The sequence below is a fragment of the Macrobrachium rosenbergii genome, chromosome 6, assembly GCF_040412425.1.
Source record: "Macrobrachium rosenbergii isolate ZJJX-2024 chromosome 6, ASM4041242v1, whole genome shotgun sequence".
Lineage (NCBI taxonomy): Eukaryota > Metazoa > Arthropoda > Malacostraca > Decapoda > Palaemonidae > Macrobrachium > Macrobrachium rosenbergii.
The window spans coordinates 37,239,012-37,253,285 of record NC_089746.1 but is presented as its reverse complement, the minus strand read 5'-3'; the positions used below and the strand labels follow the sequence as shown (position 1 = coordinate 37,253,285).

At 36.6% G+C, this 14,274-nt stretch overlaps 1 protein-coding gene across 1 annotated transcript in view; it reads right to left on the bottom strand.

Annotated features, from left to right (window-relative positions):
• The window catches only part of LOC136839449 (uro-adherence factor A-like), a 296,005-nt gene that overhangs the window by 243,133 nt on the left and 38,598 nt on the right, over nucleotides 1-14,274 (bottom strand). The window contains exon 2 of the mRNA XM_067105505.1: nucleotides 6,713-6,757. Coding sequence (XP_066961606.1) covers nucleotides 6,713-6,757 — 45 coding nt within the window. The remainder of the gene's footprint in view (nucleotides 1-6,712; nucleotides 6,758-14,274) is intronic.

The window sequence follows — 14,274 nt, the reverse complement described above, 5'->3', positions numbered from 1 at the left end:
TTACTTGCTGGTACAGGAAAGAAAAGTCCAACAAATGAATTATAAACTTTGAAGTGTTCCAGTTTAACAAACAAAATCTGTGCAGCTTTTGGGTAAATCAGATACAGAAATATTATCGTCCATGATTAGCCGGCACAGGAAGCGAGATGACACTTACCAAACATACCCAGTCAGCGCAGCCTGAGAGTGGCCAGTCTTGTCATGGAGCAGGCTACATGACAAAAATAATCACACAAACAAAGACGGGTATATCTTTCTACACAAACAGCACCAGATTCTCATATACTAGAAACAGAGGAAAGTTGTATACATCTCAAGATGTATATAACTCTTAAGATTTTTCAGATACACGAAAGTGTAATCCTGAACGCTTCAAATAACTCGAAATTTCTCTAGCATAATCATTTTATTTTACTGATATCAATGCAAAATTAAATCTTGAATGTCTCTTTCTAACCACTCATATTTATCACAAATTTTTATGTTTCAGAACTGTTTTCACTCATATTTATCACAAATTTTTATGTTTCAGAACTGTTTTATCTTTTACGTTTACTTTGGTGAGCTATGCACTATATATTCTCACACATATGAAAATACTTTGGTGAATACACATTCATGCAAGGACTTCGAATAATACACTGATGCATTTAAGGATGCACTTAAACATGCACAAAAATGTGCTTGCATATTTTCATATTAATCCATTACAGAATATATATATATATATATATATATATATATATATATATATATATATATATATATATATATATATATATATATATATATATATATATATATATATATATACTATAATATAATACAACATATACTCACCTACATTCTGATACAGACAAAAGAGACATCTTTCAACAGATATGTACCTACAGTTACTATGACTTTTGAAATGACACGGCCAATTCACATCTACCGCCCACCCTCTCCTCATCCCTTGAAACCGATTTCGCAAACAGCATGAAATGTGACTCACATCCAAAGTCCTTTGAAAGTCTCTCTCGGCAGCCTTAATGGTGCCTTCTCTCCTTTCCTCGGCACAAACACAGGGCTACTCACACACTGTGCCACACAGGACAGCAAACAGAGAACCAAGTAACCTCCTAGAATTTAGATTTTCTCATTCACTGCGCATCGTCTCAGGTCGGATTTGTTAGTTTGTATCCCATGCCACGGCTCAGGAGCCATCTCGCATAGCAATGCCAAGAGTTGCGCTCCTCCTCCTCCTCCTCGGGTAAGAATTGCAGCAGAGTGCAATACGGCTAATGGGTAGCTGGAGGCGTTCGTGGTCACTCTTTTCAGTCAAGTCTTGCTTGACTTATCAATTCACGTTCTATTTACGGTTGGTAGATCATCTCGGGTACAACATCTAGATGATTTACACAGGAGGTGACCGTACAAAGTTTTAAAACCAGGTTGAACGCTATAAACTCAGTACTGTAACACCCCTAGACTTAGGGTAAATATGCCCTTGCTTGATGACTTGTTAACACATTCTCCTTCCTTTCTTGTTAATATAATCTCCTTTCATTAACTGTTCATTTTTCAAATTCTTATTTATGATTTCTGAATTTCCCTGTTTGTGCATTTACATCGGTTTGTATTATTCTTTTATATGGTGTAAATTTCCCGCAAATATTCTTTATCAATTTTTGCTTTTTAAAATTTTAGCATTTAGTAGAAAGTCATTAGGCAACTGAATGGTATTTTGTGTATTTAATAATAATAATAATAATAATAATAATAATAATAATAATAATAATAATAATAATAATAATGGAGCGGATTTAGTGACATCAACAGCACACCTTTATTTCAGTAAAGTAGAAACAAGTAGTACTGTCTCACATTCGATAAGAAATATAAATAATTTGTATGTTATACCATGATAAGAAATACGATGTCTTATTTTATACTGGACAATAAATATCCAAAGTTATATATATATATATATATATATATATATATATATATATATATATATATATATATATATATATATATATTTACATAACTACGACGAAAAAATCTACTTTAAAAGAAATCCAAGATTAAGTAATGACAAGACTCTGCTAGACAGTAAAGAGGAATAAGAATAACTCACCTTTCTAGATATTATCTCGACAACAACTTCGTAACTACATGACCAGTCTTCGATTCTGTATGCTGCCCTTCTTACAGTTAAGGAATATATCACGTCGCTTATTAGGAAATTCTCTCTCTCTCTCTCTCTCTCTCTCTCTCTCTCTCTCTCTCTCTCTCTCTCTCTCTCTCTCTCTCCCCAGAATCTAGACGTTACGTTCGTGGCATTTCACAAGAATGCTTGGCATGCGCAAGAGTAATACAATGACTTGTATGAAAAGTTATGATACATTTAACAGAAACTGCTATGTTGCATTTCTCTCTCTCTCTCTCTCTCTCTCTCTCTCTCTCTCTCTCTCTCAATTAACTAGTGTTGTTAAGTAAGAAAGACAGTAGTACAAATACAATGACACCGTAACAGAGTTTGACATAACGATACGAGAAAAAGACAATAACAAGAAAATACATAAATCGACAAATACATCATAAAAAACAATTAATCATAAATACACGAACAAAAATCAAAAAAGTTATTTCACAAACATCACAAAGGTTATTTCACAAACAGACACAAAAAACAGAGCACAAGAAAGAAACTCGAATGACAGATACCATCCAACATGCATATGTGTGTATGCGTTTGAAAGAGAGAGAGAGAGAGAGAGAGAGAGAGAGAGAGAGAGAGAGAGAGAGAGAGAGAGAGAGAGAGAGGGTAAACCAGTTATTTCACGGAGGATAGAGCTAGCTCTCTCTCCCGTGGGGTCAACCCTCTGAGACAAAAGAAAAACAACGAACCAAGAAAGACATAACTGGTGTTACCCACACCACGAATCCCCCTCCCCCACTAACCCACACTTCCCCACAAAAAGGCGGCACATATACTCATTCCGTTGTGCCACGGATTCCTCTGAGAAAAAGAGCATTTTTTTTTTTTTTTGTAGCATTAACAGACAGACATCATTTCTGCTCCTTTCACTCTTTTGTCGTAGTTATAGTTTAAACTGGGGCAGACCGAGGAAGGACTCAAAAACGTCTTTTCCGTAAGATCCTGATCGTCACTGTCAAGTGTTGAGACACATACAAGACAAATAGGAAAGCCAACAGGCACAACATTTATACTTAGTCAAGTTCGGTTTGGAAATTTATTTTTGAGGTGAAACAAAGACCATGCAAGAAAAAAAGGACCCACCATGAAATTCTTCCTGACAAGATCATTTCCCTCTAGAAACTGCACATTGCATTCGCTGTAAGGGGAAAAAGAATAATGCCCTGGCGATTAACAGTGATCTCGAATACAAAAGAATGAAATCCAAAGGGAATTCTTGGACAGTGGGGGGAAATCTTCTGTCACTATACATCTGATAGTTATTATTGAAATACATAAAAATGAGCTCTACTTTAAATTACGGAGTACTCAGATTTACATTGCATGGCAATCAATGAGGGAAGACTATCTCTCCTAACTGTAATTTCTCCTTTAAAATGGCAATGAAAAAAATGTACAATTTCAATGATCAACTATTCAAGTAGAGTCAAGCGATCTGATTAAAAGAAGTTTTAAAGTATAGACAGAGGAAACGGAAATTTTCAGTGTACACGATCCAGCAGGAAGAAAAATGCAAGAATCTGTGATTAACTGCAAACAGACGGCATTTATCAAAAAATCACCGAACCTTTAAAATCTCCCTAAACTCATTCTCTTACAATGAACTGCAAACCCTGACTCACCCTTCATCGTAACACTGGCAAGCATTTGGCCATTCCACAAGCTGTATAAGACTTCGCAGGCCAACTCATAAACCGAAGGTAAACATTACACAAGGGAAATTAGGTAGGAAGTTTGAAGGTCGACAGCACCCAATCTCGTACTCACTTTTCGATAGGTGGAGAGGAGAGGTTGGTGACACTTTAGGTGAATGCAAATTCACGTCCTTCGTACGATGAAGCTCAGGTGACAACCCTCAACTTTAATTTGATATTGATACTAAGCTTCAAGACATATGCATACAAATCTATCTCTATCTATTTCTATATATATATATATATATATATATATATATATATATATATATATATATATATATATATATATATATATATATATATATCAGCACATCATGAATATTCATACTGTAAATACAGTAAGCCTTTAGCTAAAGTGTAGACAGAGACAATTGAAAATAACCATAAAAACAATTAATGCATGTATGAGCTATTTGTCCGCGCGAGAGGCAATCACAGCATTTCATCAACACTACAGGCTAAGGTTGAAATCAATATTTGTAGAAAACTAAGATAGGACTCCTTGTAACAAACGGTCGAAGCAACCGATGGCACATGAGAATTTTTATTTACATTTAGCAAGATGATCAACATCATTGGCGTCATCACTGTAACAACATTATCTGGAGCTATGCATTCGGCAAATCATCAGCAAAGGAAATCCCCTATGCTCTGATTCAACCAGGATGGAAATTATGATTAACGTGATAACAAATTTTAATAATAATATTGGTAAAAATATAGATCCGTTTTTATTTACAATGGCAATGATATAAAAGTCCTTCACATCCTGGTTACCAAACAACCAATGAAGATGTTAAATAAACCTTGACGAACACTTAAATGTATGTGCTTTGTGAGTTTTCTCTGCCGAGTGGGCCACCACGACTCAGATCTGGAGAGGGGGCATCACAGACAATGAACAGCCATCTAGGGTGCTACCCTACGGCAATCATGGAGTACATAAAACATACTTTCTTTATAAATTATTCAAATTTATCGTGTAACGGATAAGAACTTCAGAAGACGGGATTGGTTGCTCTTCACTTTAGTTTCACTGTCTTGTAGTCAACAGATTCAAGTTAGCAACCTTTTAACTGGGGTTTTGATGACAGTTCATTAAAACTGAACCTTTACATTTAGTGACAAGTGATCCAAGACAACTGGTTTTTATGTGCTTTCATTTTATGTCAATGATTTAACTGTTTACTGGTATACACGATAGGACGTGCCAATGATTTATGCAAGATTTTTACATCTGCATTATCTCTGCAATTATTGACTATGTCTGCTAAAGAGACACACACCTCTGATTACACAGCATCCTTAAGGAACTAATATGGCTTAATTTCATAACACCAAAATAATTTCTAATCCAGAAACCTAGTTTTAATCCTCTCACGTTTTACCAAGAATTGAACAGAATGGAATATGACGTCTAGGCACAAAGCCAAGCACTGGGACCCATTGGGTCATTCAGCGCTAGTCTGTTTTTTTTTTATTCTTCCAAGAATATTTTTTAACAAGTATATTAAACTGAATAAGTACAGTAAACACATCTTAAACTCACCACGGTGTCAAGAGTCTTGGAGGTTGTCAAGTACGTCACTATAATTTCATTTAGAAGGATTCGGTGCTATTAAGAATCCAACTTCAAGGGCAACAACAGATTAACCGGGACATGTTAAGTCTCAAATGACTTATTTTTTCAGGATGTATTCAAATTTATTTACCACTGGAAAGTCTCGTAGCACTGTACTATTTACTGGTACCATGAACAACCTACAAATTCGATAGTTCCTTCACTAAAATACTAACGGTCCTTACACTACAATTTGGATAGTTCCTACACCACAATCTGAAATTACCTTCAATCTAAATAGCTCTTACACTACAATTTCGATAGTTCTTTTTCACTACAACCTGGATGGTCCCCTCACAACGACAAAAAAGGATTAAACACTAATTTCCTCCCATTACAGCATTCAACTAGTTGTTGCCATATGGGATTCAAATGACAACCTTTCTTTCCCTAATACAACTTAATACAAAGAAATCTGACTTCAGCATCTATCACTTACCAACTGCTAACATTTTTTCACTTCCACACCAATTTTTGAAAGACATTGTTTATATTTTCCATTAATCTATGTTAATAAAGCAATGTTCACTGGGTATACATGCATTTATGGAAATTTCTTTACAACGATTACGCATACAGTCACTACAAAATTAAGCCAAAAAATAAATAAATAAAATAAAAATACTGTATCTATAACTGAATCGGAAGCGTTACATATTGCTGAGAGGAGAACTCACTGTATCCGGTTTTGATATGCTCTTAAATATCACACGTCTCCAAATCACGTAAATCCGATGTGCAAATGCGTCAAAAAATAACAAAACGTCATTCCCGGCTAACAACTCCCGGTTTAACTGAATCACTTGTCCCTAAATGAAAATCAAATGCTGTAACGATAACTATAAACAATTATCCTTTGGCAACTTCCACTTCCCGGATGTAATAGTTCACACACATACACACACACACACACACACACACACATATATATATATATATATATATATATATATATATATATATATATATATATATATATATATATATATATATATATATATATATATATATATATTCTATATAGCGTGTGTGCATGCATACGTGACAACTAAAATGGCTATGCTTGCTAACTCAACATTTCTACTATGCAAAGGCTTCCTCCTAAACCTAAAAAATTATGTAGTTTCGATCTACATCGCACCATCATTTTCAAGAGAGTGCGATGCAACTCGTCCATAAGATACTCACCAGCATCTGCCTGAAGAGAGGCGTTCACCCGAGTAAGGTCAAGTTCTGGAAGTAATGAAAATAATATTACCAAGGGATCAAGTTACTCAGTGAGTCTAATCACTGATATAATAATAACAATAACTCTGGAAGTGATGACATCTTTGATAAGAACAATAAGAAAGTAATAAATTCTGAAAATATAACGGAAATTTGCCTACAGTATTTATAAAGGTTATTGTATCTTGGACTCATTAATAATTCTATGAATCATACGAGTATTCGGTCGGCCACAAATATACAACCACTTGTTAGAACAGAATATACAATTTAGGCCGAAGGCCAAGCGCTGGGACCTATGAGGTCATTCAGCACTGTAAGGGAAATTGAGAGTAAAAGGTTAAAAAGGTGTAACAAGAAGAAAACCTCGCAATTGCACTGGGAAGCAATTGTTAGAAGAGGGTGGAAAGTAAGACGGAATAAAGAATATGAATGGAGGTACAGTAAAAGGAATGAAAAGGGTTGCTGCAAAGAACCTTAGGTAGTGCCTAAAGTGCCCAGCACGTGAGGTGCACTGACGGCTCTAACCCCCTACGGGACAACCACTTGTTACAACTTCAACTTCTCTTCAAGAATATGTAAACAAGACGAGAAACTCTTTCGAAATTAATTCAGTTGAGAGAGAGAGAGAGAGAGAGAGAGAGAGAGAGAGAGAGAGAGAGAGAGAGAGAGAGAGAGAACTTTTTCTGGAAGCTAATAAAGACTAGAAATAAGAAAGGCAGGGAGGCATTTGTCTTCAATCTGCGGGGTATATGTGCTTCTCACCGTTATTCCTATTAGCCTCCTAACACGTGAAGTTTAAAAATTAACCATCCAGAAGCAGTATTTTAATAGTCAAATCTATATATGATATTTATTAGCAAAAACACTTTTCGGCGGTTTTCTCCGTTAAGATACTGTAATCTTCAGTGAGTTCTTCGTTAACCTAATGGAATATTCTTGATACCAATCAGGAGTTGAGACAAAACAAACTGAATTCTCGTAAATGTAGCTCATGGGCTACAAGCTTCCATCGAGTCAGTTCTTTCCGTCTTTGTTCTTCCACTGTTTTCTTCTCTGGATGTGGGCAGCTTTCCCCGACAAAACTGCTCCAAGAGGAGGATTCCATTTACCCAACAACGGCAATGATTCGGATGTGTAACCTATCTCATAAGCTCTTTCAACGTGGAACTTCCGCGATCGCCTTTAGTGTTAACTCGTTTTTATGCCACTATTTCCGTTTGAAGTCATAATATTCGAGTTCTTGTGTTATGCAGATATTCAAATTTATTTGGCTCCCTTCCACGTGAATATATCAGAATGATTACGTAAAGCAAGACTCGCTTTGCAGAACGCCAACAATCACTCTGCTGAGGCCCCATGATGTCAAACCGACAGTATGGAGTCCTTCATCCGCTTACAGCAAACACGTTGGCCACTTTTCTGGCAGCATCACTGAAGCCGACGCTCGGAAGATCAAGAGAAGTTGTAATGTTACCATAATTATGATAAAAAGCTAGTAAACTTTGATATCTATCTGAGAACTCAAATGCGTTGCAATGCTCTCCCATTAGAACTACAAAAAAGTCGGGTTTTAAAGAGACAATGCTAAAAAAAAACCCGAATCCATGTATAAATGAAACTGAAAAACTGTACGAACTCACTTTACTAATGATGATGATGATGGCAAAGCTTAATACTCGGTTTCTACAGAAAAAACGGTTGTTTACAGAGGGAAGAATGAATAACGGAGTAGCTTTCATAAGTGAAATATATATGGCCGCACAGTCAACAAAAACAGAGATGACTACAAACTGTTTACAATTCACATTTGTGTTTTAGTAATAAATTTCACAGCACTTACTTACCCTCCGTTTCCCAAAGTAAAATTAAAAACCTCAGCAAGGGATAAGAATCTGTGACAGAATCTACGTTAGTTCTTTCAAATCAAAACTGAGGAATTGCGAAATTTATTATGATACCGCACATAAACTATTTACCAAAAATTAAATCATGAAGAAAAGAGAACAAAATTACTTAAATGAAAGCAAAAGGTAACATGCAATGTGTGGCTTTGCATGCAAAATGTAGAGCCTGATATCACATCTAGGCGATCGAGTTTAGCCGAAGAATGCGAGTCTTTCTCGGCCCATGGAAGCTCAAAGTGCTACAATTCTCAAGTTCTTATGCAACTGCAATTGTAAGGCGAACCCGATTCCGTAGCTAGGAGGCAAGCGTGTTCATGATCAATAACAACTGACACTAAACATTTATCGTAAGACGTTCTGTTTATCGCACAACTTTCGTTATTACCGTTGGTGTCTGTCTGTAAAGTTGGCTCTACTCATTTTCCGAACCGTCAGTTTCCATAAAACAATTTCATGGATACTGATGTGTTAAAGTTTATAAAAGGAAGCAACCCAGCTGTGAGGAACCCTACACCACTGCTTTATATTTTATGACATGTCTTAACTACAGTTCACAAATAATTCCTTACATAATTATCTATAGTGATCTTTTAATAGTTTACCTCCAATATTTAATCTTTGCCTGTATATTTCTTTCCTAGTTTCTTGTCCTTGAAAGCTTTCTAAGCATAAATTGCCTTTTTGACTCGCTCTATGTGAATGCTACGTTAAAAATAAAAATCTAAAAAAAGGCTTAAATTGGACAAGGAGAAAACTTACACAACGGAAGATCACCTATATAATACAAACAAGATTTTCTTTAGGGGTCCTACGAATTGTACGTCATTTTCCAAACTATTACGCTGAAAAAAATCTGAGCAAAGATCCATGCAAAAACCTATTTGGTCCCCCCGGCCAAGTTAATCACAGTAAGTCCGTGTTCGGTGAAACCATAGGCCCACCCTAATGCTGTAAGCCATATGGCGTATGTGGTGATACAAAGGTAACTAATGAATCCTGTCAATAGAGAGAGAGAGAGAGAGAGAGAGAGAGAGAGAGAGAGAGAGAGAGAGTTGGCTGTATACGCAGTGGATTAAAATGTGCCTCAAAAGTTTATCACATATCCCATAATGGGCTTTGGTGTTTTCGTAACGAACTGTTCACTGTTTACATAACACGCGCGCGCACAGCCTACGAGCAACCTGTAGATTTTATGCACCTAATTTCCACTGTTTCTTTCTGGCGTTTGCTGGACCCAGAATTTGGCTACAGACATTTCAGTTGCAACCTTTGAAATCTGTTTCATAATTTACAAGCACAAGAGAAACTATCGTTAAGCTTAACTGCTATTGGAGTGAAACTATTCTCACTTGGTTGGCTTCTGGCAGAGAATATTTTAAAGGTCAGTTTGTGTCGGTGCCTGTGCCTGTGTTTTCGGATGTGTTGACAGCGTCATTTAACAACAAATGAACTTTGCCGTTTAAAATAAGCTCGCGTAGGAGTACCTCGCTATTTTCCGCTCGTCCATTTCAAAGCCACTCACTTCGTTTATTCGTTCAGCTACTTAATCGTCGCAAATCTCAAAGGCATGAAATGCTACACTGAACTTCATAATCATCAATACGAGAGAGAGAGAGAGAGAGAGAGAGAGAGAGAGAGAGAGAATCATTATCTGGCCTTGATTATAGTTGTGGAGAAATGGGACAATTATGCGTATACAAATGAAGTACAGAAAATTTAATATAAACATACCTACTTACTTTGTCGCATACACATATATATGAGACAAAGGACTGACATTGAAAAAAAAAGCTGGATTCATCACCGAAAGCTATAAAGCACTTGCATGGAAGCCACAGAGTGATAAGAATACATTGCCACAAAAACGTTTTACTCTGCACGTTTATGCCTGCATTTGGTTTTCTCCTAAATAGTGTTAACTGTTATTACCGGTACTCACAAATGTGGAGCTGATAATTACATTACTGATTAGCTAAGCCAAGAAGACACGAAAAAACTAATAAGGATCTATAGAAATACATTTTTAAATATCAAAACAGATTTGTTCTCAGACGATTATAAATGCTAAAAACATTGGAAAATCTACTCTGCCAAAGGATATTGTTTCTTGGGCCATTATACGAGATTTCATGGTACAAACAAAAATGAAAAACCGACAATAATGAATATTTCTTGCTTTTAAAATAAACGTCCATATGATATTAAGATGAATTTACTGGAAAAAAAAAAGTCCAACCTCATGGTAAGGACTCTCTTCAAATATCAAAATAATTTTGGGGCATGTATACACTTGGATACATACATATACATAGTTTTTAATCATTTTATGTTCAGTTGTTACGATAATATATTTAGACATTCCATAAACAATTCGCATACTAAGAGGATCACAAATTCGGGCTACAAGTCCTAAAGGAATTACGCTGTATTTATCGTCCCAAAAAACTGACACACAGTTAATGTTGCAGCGGATCTTGTCATAATTGCATGGCGCAGGAAAGCCTAATGAATGTCTATCTCATCATGCACCGAGCTCGACAAGATCAGAGGAGCCTATCATATTCATATATATAAATACTGGTGCGCTGCGCTGCTCGTTTCTTTTTCCCCTGGTAATTACGAATTTCTATGTCGTGCCAACAGATATTTGCCTTGAAAGGGGCCATCCATTTCCCATACCTACGCTACATTTTCACAAGACAGTTCACTTTCGCCCTCCATCACAGTCGTACGTGAAGATACAAACACACATATAAAAGTAAAACACATCCTTTAAAGCTTTCAAATATGCAAATTCTGACGGTGACCGAGGGAACAAAGTACTGTTTGAGAGAGCATTACGAGAATAGATGGAATTCAGGCCTTACTGCCATATATAGTTGAACACGTGCATACACCTTGTACCGTTGTGTTCTATGACACTAGTGCAACGTGAAAGGGGGAAAATGAATTGATTTTGGAGCCTCGTGTAATCATGTCAGCTACGTATAACTAACGGTATGATAAAAAAAAATACGAGGACTCGAAGGCAGTGCTGAAACTTGAAAGTTAATTGTAAATGGACTTCTGCCTGTTTAAATAGGCTTTATTTCTTCCTGTACAAAAAGTTATGTTCTCTGACACCTCCATTTTCTTCAAAATTATGTTCTCTGACACCTCCATTTTCTTCAGTGATCGAGTCTACTTTGGGCAGCTTCGACAAGCAATTCTTTCATTGTTTTACACACAAAATACACACACACACTCACGGGAATAAATGAGAACCGGTTGTAGATTCTGACCGGTGTCGGCTTTACTGCTAAGTCATCTTCAGAGAAGTATATGCTAGCAGGAAAGTGCCTACGTATATACAAACGGCTGGAAAACAAGTATTTGTGTGATCAATCACAAATGTGCCCTTGCCTGTGTGCGCGAAAAGTGTACAATTCAGAATTATTTAAGGCCAGCACTAATAGACCAAGAAGGGGTTGGATAGATTAGTGATGGGTATTGGAAATACAGAACCTTAGTATCCAAGATGCTCGGAAATGCGTACAAGACTGGGGTGAATGGTACAGTGTGGGGGTTACGTGTGCTGCAGCAGCACATGTAGCCTAACCCCCACACTACCTTTCACCCCAGTCTTGTACGCATTTCCGAGCATCTTGGATACTAAGGTTCTGTATTTCCAATACCCATCACTTAATCTATCCAACCCCTTCTTGGTCTATTAGTGCTGGCCTTAAACAATTTTGAATTGTACACTTTTCGCGCACACAGGCAAGCGCACATTTGTGACTGATCACTGTGGGTAGGACTCCGCCTGCAAGGACCTGACAGGTGCAAATATTTGTTTTCCAGCCGTTTGTATATACGTAGGTACTTTCCTGCTGGCATATACATGAATTTCTACTACTTCTCTGAAGATGAACTACATGAAGATCTCTAATAAAGCAAAGAAAGAATCTTTCCTTTTACACCACTTAGTTATGAAGTAAGATGAAGGTTTCAGTCTTTTTGTCGAATTTCGTCAAGTCAAGATATGATTAAAAAAATCGATTACCGAATTTTTTGTTACTCATTAAAACAGCGCAACTGTTCATTTTTGGGGGGTTTCGATTACCTAGCAATGCTTTCGCAAACGTTTCACATGACGATTAAAAATAAATAAGGAAGACTGCCACAATTCTTGCCTCGTGGTCCAATCAGGAAGGTTAGCTACTTGTGCCTCTGTGTCAGTGCCCAACAAGGGGGTGCAGAGCTGAACGTCTCTGTTTCATCGTTTCTCATTCAGGATTTCGAGTTTTCCTTTTCCCCCGGAACCCCAAGCAAGTCTCTTTTAATGCAGCTCAACTAAGAACTTCAGTCACACATTTCCTTAATAAGGTCTAAATTAAGGTTGTCAAGAGCAGAATAAGGTTTTACCAATAATCCGCTGACTTTTTTTTTTACAGACGATGCCAATAGAAACTGTTTTATCAGAGTTTTTTTGATCGAAATGAATTTTTTTTTATTTTGTTGCATTCACTCCTGTTTATGGTTACTGTTATTACAATGTCAAAATAAAAGGTCTGTCTAGGTATTCCGCCAAATGCTATATGATTCAATGAAAGAAAAAAAGTTTAGCGATTACAGATTTTTCGAACACGTTTCCAACGATCACGTGTAGTTACACAAATTTCTTGTTGTGAAATTTAATGAAGACGCGCAATGCGGCCGTTCTTATGTGCAAAAGATGGGCTGTTCAGAGAAGACATCAAGACGGGAATTATAATGAAGTTGTGGCTGATTACCAGCACTTTTCGGTCAATGACAGAAGCCAGCTGCAAAAAGGCAAACCCGCAGCCTACTTTACATACCGGATCGAACTAGTTTACTATACGAACTTCCTTAAAAATACCAGGATACGACAAATGATGGATTGCTATTAATCAAGCTCTTCATTTCATGCCAAATCAAATACGTGCTCTTAAACAGAGTAAGTAGCGAATGTTCATGGGTATAGGAAGGTAGAAAAGGGAAATAAAAAACAGTAGAAAGGGGAAATAAAAAACAATGTGATGGGATGAAGAGATGGAAGTAGCAAGTGATGAGGCAGTAAAAACTTGAGTTAAAAGAGAAGACTTCAAGTGCAAACGTATGACGGAAGAGTCATGTACACGCATTTTACTCATGATGAAAAGGAGAGAAAAAAAGGCAAGTATTAAAAGTAGGTGTTAGACTTGGCAATTACTTCAAGAGATTGAGTTGGTCAACTGGGAAGTGCACGAGAGAAAATTCAATGGAAAAATGGTTCTCAGAACAAAAGCTGCAAACAGAGAAATACTATCAGAAGAGATGGACGTATCTTAAATATTTGGTGACTGCAGAGATGTTTCTTAGTAACTGTTGAGGACTATTAGAGGTAGAGGAATGGAAAGACTGCAGGAGGTCATGGGATTACGAGGCTATGGTACGGTGGCGACAGTGAGACTGACTAGCTAAAAAGGGTACGTTTGATATATATTTCTGAATGGGGAAAGGTTTTTTTCTCTCGCTCTCTCAAAAAGAGACTAAATAGAATTTTATCATATAGAAAAAATAATGGTATAAATTTAGTTAACTAAATATTCTCTCTCTCTCTCTCTCTCTCTCTCT